Source organism: Petaurus breviceps, unplaced genomic scaffold (genome assembly GCF_028583685.1).
Source record: "Petaurus breviceps papuanus isolate PSGF00001 unplaced genomic scaffold, PetGlider_PUasm1.0 99, whole genome shotgun sequence".
In the NCBI taxonomy this organism is placed as follows: domain Eukaryota; kingdom Metazoa; phylum Chordata; class Mammalia; order Diprotodontia; family Petauridae; genus Petaurus; species Petaurus breviceps.
In genome coordinates, this window is record NW_027187465.1 from 11,969,866 (window position 1) to 11,977,640 (window position 7,775).

Here is a 7,775-nt window from a genome sequence, read left to right on the forward strand (position 1 = left end):
GAATGTCAGCAGTGGGAGGGGCCACAGAACAGGGAATGTCAGACCTGGGAGGGACCATAGAACAGGGAATGTCAGCAGTGGGAGGGGCCACAGAACAGGGAATGTCAGACCTGGGAGGGGCCTGAGAGAACAACCCTCATTCAGCTGAGGTTCAGAGAATGGAAAAGCTTGACCTAAGGTCCTCTCTTTAGTAGCAGAGCCAAAACTGGAACACAAGCATTTTAAGCAAATAGATCAGACTCCATTTTGAAGGTGCCCAGGCCAGCCATGTTCAGTCCTTCAGTCCTCTTTAGGACCCTTTCCAGATTTTTTACCCTTCACTTGCAGTCACTTTTCTCCCTATCCACATGCTGCTTTAGCTCCCTTTTGTGTGTGATCTTTCCCCCATTAGCATGTAAGTTTATTGGGGCAGAGAATGTTTTCTTTTTTGCTTGTATTTGCATTCCCGGCATTTGGCAAAATGTCTGGCACACAGTAAGAGCTTAATAAATGCTTGTTGATTGACTAAAGAAGGAGGAGGCAAACTGGTGGATTCTCTGCAGGAGAACCTGAGCAGCTTAGACAGGTCACTTGTTGGTCCCTACTTAAGGGTGAGAAGAGGTAGAGAGTGTGAAGAGAGCCATGGCCAGTGTGGCCTGCCCTCAGCCGTCAGGGTCTGAGTCGGTGGCCTGGCCTATTACTGACACCTCTCCCTTCTTTCAGAACCTGGAGCTATCCCCACTCTCCTTTATGATTGGCTACAAGCTTCACTGGAATCATTGTCTGTGGCACCAAATCTCGGTGCCATATTTTAGGAACGGTAATGATAAGTTGGAAGGCATCCAGAGGACGGTGAAGAGACTCAAGGTTGTGCCACTGTGGGAGTGATGAAACATACTAGCTATATTTACTCTGAAGAGTAAATGACATGAGCAACCAGCTAGGTGCTACAGTGGATAGAGTGGTGGGCTTTGAATTTGGAAGACCTGAGTTCAAATCTGGCTTCAGGCACTTACTAGCTGTGTGACCTTGGGAAAGTCTCTTAACCCTGTTTGCCTCAATTTCCTCATCTATAAAATGATCTGGAGAAGGAAATGGAAAACCACTCCAGTATCTTTGACAAGAAAACCCCAAAAGAAATCATAAAGAGTTGGACACAACTTAAATGATGGAACAACACTAAAGGGTCTGACCAGCAGAGCTGGGATATGCTGTTTCTGCTTGGCTCCACAGGGTGGAACCAGGAGCAGTGGGTGGAAAATGCCCAGAAAGGATAAAACTTCCTAACCCGAGTGATGCTTCAATAGGACAGGCTGCTTGGAGAGCATGTAGATCTTTAAGCAAAAGATGAATGACCATTTGCTGGGTAGGTTGAAGAGGGGTAGTTGGTAGATAGTTTCTGAGATGTTTTCCCAATGCACAATTCTGTGACATGGACTTATTTTTAATCCAAAAAGTAAAAGGAAACCTTCACATTTTAAATTTTAAGGTTGATTGAAATAGAATGGTGATATTGGATATTAGAAGCTACTTGGTGAAAGATTTTCAAAACTAAATTGCTTATCTAAAATGATATTTCTGGACTTTTCACTAGGTATTATATAAAGGTCTCTATGGTCAAATTTTTTTTTCACTCCCATATTATCCCTTTGAGAGGCAGAGAGAGGATGGAGATATAGACTTAGAGTCGGGATATCTTGGGTACCTCCATCCAGCCTCTGAAATATACTAACTGTGTAACACTGGGAAAGACAAAATTTCTTGGTGCCCCCAGGCAATGCTCTACATTGCTGAGAAGGTGCCATCCAATATCATTAGAAGAATTTTCCTCACTAGGGGTCCTTTATAACAACAAAACAATCTGTTAAAAAAAATCATTGTATCCCTGAAAGAATTCATGGAGGTACCATCTTCATGGGAAAAGATGTTTAAAAGTCCAGCACATTTTCAGAAGATCTTTGTATATAAATGTCATGTATTGAACCTCAGAAATATAGAGATTGATGCTATTTTATGATGTTTTTAGGTTTAAACATTTTCCCCTCAAGAACGAAGATTAATCAGGGACTGATCTCATCTCACTGAGAAAATGGAGAGGGAGAAAAGTTCCCATGCATATTGACCAAGCTAGACACCAAGCTAGAACAGGTACAAAATAAGGAATCAAATGAGCCCTACAGATACTCAGAAGTTCACAGGAGAAAGAATCAATGAAAAAAGTCAGCAACAAAACCTATAGGCTTAATAATCTAGGTGAACTAGAAATCCTCAAGCAAGAAGGAAAATCTGATCTCATAGCTATCACTGAGACTTGTGGCCTAGGACCAATGACTGGAATGTGGTTTTGAAAGGGTGCATCTTATTGGGAATGGAAAGGATAGGTAAATGGAGGAGGGGTCAAGCAGCAATGTAGATTAAGGAGATACAATCTGCTCTTCCCTCTTCCTCATTCCTTACATCCAATCAGCTGCCAAGTCTTGTCGAATCTATTTCCATAATGTCTCACATTTCCTTCTTTTAACTCACAGTGCCACTACCCTAAAGCTCTGTAAGTCAGAACCCCATCACCCTTTCCTTGTACTAGAGGTTGTGCCACAATGATCTCCTCCTGGGCTTCCTGTCTCTCCCCTTCCCAATCCATCCTCCACAAAGCTCCCAGATAAAATTTCCTAAACTGCTGTACCCGATCACATCACTCCCCTATTCAAAAATCATTGTTGCTTCTAGAATTAAATGCAAGCTCCTTTATTGTATTTCACATTACTCTTTCATGTGGTCCCCATTCTAGTTCAATTGGCCCACTAGCCATTCTCCAGACTCTATGGCTTCTCTCTATCCCCAGGCCCCAGTGTCTAGGATATACCCCCTCCTCACCTCTACCACTTAGAATTCATTTTCCTCCAGAGCACAGCTCTATGGAACTTCCTGTGGCCTTTCTGCTAGCACTCACTCTCTTCTGAAATGATGTTATTCAGGATTTATTGAGCTTTGCATTCATTATTTCTTCTCTGGAGATTGTAAACTCCATGAAAGGGCCTCTAGGTGGCAAAATGGATAGAATTCGACTTGGCCTCAGAAAGGCCTGGGTTCAAATCCAACCTCAGACATTCAGTAGCTGAGTGACCCTATGCAAGTCATTTCACCATTCTCTGCTTCAGTTTCCTCAAATGGGCATAATCATAATAGCACCCACCTCCCAGAATCATCAAAGATCAGATGAAATAATAAATTCAAAGTGCTTTGTAAACCTAAAATGCTAAATACATGTGAGTTATTATTATTGAGGGCAGAGGCTGCTTTTTTTCTTCCCTATCCCCAGTGCCTATTAGGGTGCTTAGCAGATAGTAGGCTTTTAGTAAATGCTTATTTAAACTTTGACTCAACTCTGATCCATCCTGTGACCAAACACAATTCCAGAGAAGAAATGATGAAACATGCTACCCAAAAGGACAGGTGAGATTCAGAATCAGACACACATTTTTTTGGACACAGAGAATGCTGAAATTTTTTTTTTTGCTTGACTATAGATACTTGTTACAAGGGCTTTGTTTTTCTTTTTTTTTTTTTTCGCCTGGAGAAGGTAGGAGGGAGAGAAAACAAATGCTTGTAAATTGAAGAAGTAAAAATTTAAAACAAATAAATGTTGAGTTGAATTGACTGACTTCATCCAATTAGGTTTGGCCATAAAATTCAAAGGAAATTAAGGCATCAAAATGCAGGACCTTTCTTGCCTTTAAAAAGAAAAACCAGTTAACAGGTAAAGGAACGAATAGACTCTTCAGGGAGCTGCCCACTGAGAGTTGCTATACAACAGTGATTTCACATTCGAATGTGAAATCCATTACAACTCAAACTGACTTTGACATGATGTTCTTTCCATATTAGCTGTCTGTCTTTTCAGCCAGATCCCTCACTGATAGAGTTAGAAACACCAATTGTAAATCTCTAAGCAAAGACCTGGTGTGGCAGTAATTCTTTCAAGAATTGTGTTCCTGAATCACTCAAGAGAGACTACCTGTTATTTCTGTTCCACCATTTTAGATGGAAATCAATACAGAATTCCATCCACTGAGTTCCTTACAAATGGGGTGTTTCTTAGGCAATGGTTCAGAGGTGCTCTCAGATCACTTTTCAGAGACACTATGGGTTCATTTTCTGACCACAGAATATGAAACAATTGGGTTCTGGAGCACTGACTCACTCTTGTTTTTGTCAGATCATGGGCTCATATATTGAGTTCTGGAAAGCAGTACAAGCAGTCCCAGATTCAAATCCTGAAACTTTTTAGCTGAGTGACCAGGCAAGTGCCTTCGCTTTCATAATCTCAGCAAGTGACTTAACCATAATGATCTTCAGTTTCCTTTATCTACAAAATGAGGGCAAATGGACTAGATGCTCTAAATGTATGAGCCTATGAACCTTTGCAAGCCTCAGTTTACTCACCAACCCTCATTATCTGCAGAATCTACGTGAAATGTAAAATGAGGTGTTTATAAACTACTTTGGTATCTTCAGAGTTTTATATTAATATTATTGTTAACTTGTTTAATTGCTCCTTAATCTTGATTTTAAAAAACTACCTTGTAAAGGCAGATGGTGAGACCTTTATTTCCATGGTTATCTAAAGTTAACCATGATGCTAAGAGAAAATGTTTATATTTCCATTCCAAGGAATGTGATTTCACTGGTAGGAGAAACTCCTAGGTGAGGGAATTCTTTCTACCAATGCAGGTCAGCACATTTCCCGAAACTTTATACTTTTAAAAGAGTTACTTTAGAGTAACTTTTTGTTCTGAGAGTTTTAAGTGACTTGCCCAGGGTCACAGGTGCTATAGAAATGTAAACTACTGATATTAATTATTTTTGTTATTTTTATTATTCTTGTCTCTAAGGCCATGCTACATCTTTTTCATTAAAAAGGACTGAGGGGAGGCTAGGTGGTGAAGTGAATAGAGCACCGGCCCTGAAGTCAGGAGGACCTGAGTTCAAATCCGGCCTCCGACACTTAACACACTTACTAGCCATGTGACTTTGGGCAAGTCACTTAACCCCAATTGCCCTCCAAAAAGCAAAAAAAAAAAAAAAAGAATTGAAAGTTCAGCTTTCTTTCATATTTTAACAATGCATAGGATTGTAGATTTAGACCTGTAAGGGATCTTATGGGCAATCTAGTGATACATAAATAGATAGCTAAAGCATTTATTAAGTGTTTAGTATGTGTCTGGAACTAAGCTAAGAAGAACCCTCAGATAAGGCAACTAAGACCCAGTGAGGTAAAAGTACTTTGTCCAAAGTCATACAGGCAGTAATTGGCAGAGTCAGATTTCAAACCCAGGACTTCAAGACTCCAAATCTACTGGTTTTTTTTTTTCTATTGCATACTATTTGACAACTTCAACTCTTATTTTAGGAAAGTTTCTGAATCTGAATTGTTTGTATATTTCAACTGTGTGCCCATATGACATTGGCAACACAGGATCATACCAGGCTCTGGTCTTATGATATATACAGATGGCATCCAGGTTAGGAGAAAACAGTTAACACACATACACATGTATGTATGTATATATGTATATAATTGGAGATATGCATGTATATACACAATGAATAAAAATATATAGATATGCTGTGTGTATAGATACACGCATGCATATGTATATGCATAAATATTGCATATGTGTATGTATATTATGTATTCTCTTCTCCATTGTCAGGGACTTAATTTTTCAGGAAGCTTTCTCTGTTGCTAGCTAGAAACTGTGAATAGGTGCTACATTCCAGGTTTTTCTTGTATGTAAAGTGCTTTGCAAACTTTAATGTGATACAACCCTGTCAACTATTATTAGTTGAAATGCTTTGAGGTAGCAGCAGAGAGTAGTATCCCCCCAACTAATATGGCCATGAAACACACTAGGACTTGAAATACATGGACAGAATCAGTAAAATGCACATCTGGGGAAACTGAGAGTATGAGTTAGTCCTAGTTTAAAGGCAGGGTCCACTTAATTTTGGAGAAAAGGAGAGAGACATTTTTCATCCTGGCAAAATGCAACACAAATAAGTGTTCTGGATAAATATTTCAAAACATTTTAGAGGGGGGAAAGAAGTCTAGCATTGGAATTTGCTCATGGTTCCCTTTTCCCTATGATGCAGGATTTGATGGAGCACAAAGATTGTTTTCCAAAAGAGACCAACCAATGGCACACAGGAAACATTACAATCAATATGAGGAATATATCCAAAGGCATGTGGTACCCACACATTCCAGCCTGTCACCCAACTGCACGAGTAGCTGCAGAGAACACCTAGAAAAGGGCCCTTCCAAAGCTGCTAAATGCTGAGCCCCAAATGAAATCTACGCCTGGCAGTCACATGGTTGGTCCTAGCATGTAAGCTCGCCTGGGAGCTCTGGAACCTGCTACATTGTGTGATTGTCTGGGCACTGCACATTTTATGTGTTATGGGTTCTCTTTTCCCATAGCTTTGGGTGACAGCAGGTCAGAGAGCTCTGAATGCTCCATTTACCTTTCGTCAAGCCTACCTTGGTTGAACACTAATAGCTCCTCAGCAGGCCAGACCACAGATTTTCAATATGGTGTGACTTTCTCTTGCTCTCTCTGTGGGAGTGTACAGGCTTTCTCAGTCATGGTGCAGAATGAATTCCCTCACACCAAGGCCTTGATTAGGTATCCTATCTCAAGGGAGGGATCTATAGAAAAGTCATCAGAATCTCTATCTGAGAAGCAGCACAGGGTACTAAAATGTTGGACTTGGAAACCCACAGAGACCTGTGTTCAAATCTCACCTCTGATATTAGCTGTGTTACCACAGGCAAACCATTTTACCTTTTTCAGACTCAGTTTCCTCATCTGAAAAATGAGGCTTAGAATAGCACCTACCTCATAGAGTCAGGGATGAGACTCAATTTCCCTATCTGTAAAACGAGACCGAGGATGGCATCTGCTTCACAGGGTTCTGAGGGTCTCAAATTTGATACTATATGTAAATTCTAAATATCAGTCTAGATTATTAACTGGGCCCTGTCTAGCTTTCTGGGGTGGAGGTGGGAGATTCAGGCAGGTCCCACGTAGGTTCCATCATTGCCTGATCGGAGGACCCCCCCCCCCAACCATGTGCACACACCTTCAGTGATTTAAATGCAAAGAGGGAGGAGGAGGGGAAGGAAGGTAACTCCGGGGCTGAGCAGGTGCCCCAGGATTCCCCCCGCCCCCCATCCCCAAGGGGCCCCGCCCTAGGCTGAAGTATCCTCACCTCCAGCTTGTCCGTCAGCTCCTTATGCATTTGCTCGTATTGCCGGCTCATGTCCTGGTTCCTCTCCAGCAATGCCTTGCCCAGCCGGGCAGCCAGCACCAGATCCTTTTCCTTCTGCCGGATCACCGAGAGCAGCTCGGGTTCCTGCGGGGGCGAGGACGGCTGCAGCAGCTGCCCGGGGCCCGGGGCCTCGTCGGCGTCGAGAAGCCCCGGCTCGGCCTGGGAAAACTCTCCCGGGTCCGGCGGCCGCTCCCCAGCCGCCAGCAGCGCCAGCTCCTCCTCGAGCGCCAGTTCCAGTTCCCCTGGGCCACCCGGGAAGGACACTAAAGCGGCGGCAGCGGCGGCTGCGCCTGGGCTCCGGGCTTCGTCCCCGCCGGGCCCCGGCAGCTCCATGCAGGAGGCGCTGTCCGCCTCGGCGGGTGCTGAAACGCTGCTGGCCAAGCCCAGGCAGTAGGCGGACATGGCCCGGGGGAGAGCCCGCTGCTGTGCGGGCCCTCGGCGCGCGCCAGGCTGCAGGGGGGGGG

General features: G+C 43.1%; 1 protein-coding gene across 2 annotated transcripts in view; it reads right to left on the minus strand.

Moving 5' to 3' along the window:
• BICDL1 (BICD family like cargo adaptor 1) overlaps nucleotides 1-7,749 on the minus strand; it is a 134,505-nt gene extending 126,756 nt beyond the window's left edge. For both annotated transcript variants that reach the window (XR_011167172.1, XM_069081880.1), the window contains exon 1: nucleotides 7,252-7,749. Coding sequence is in view for 1 of the 2 variants with exons in the window: in XM_069081880.1 (XP_068937981.1) it covers nucleotides 7,252-7,713 (462 nt within the window). In the remaining variant the exon portion in view is untranslated. The remainder of the gene's footprint in view (nucleotides 1-7,251) is intronic.
• Between the last annotated feature and the right edge of the window lie 26 nt (nucleotides 7,750-7,775).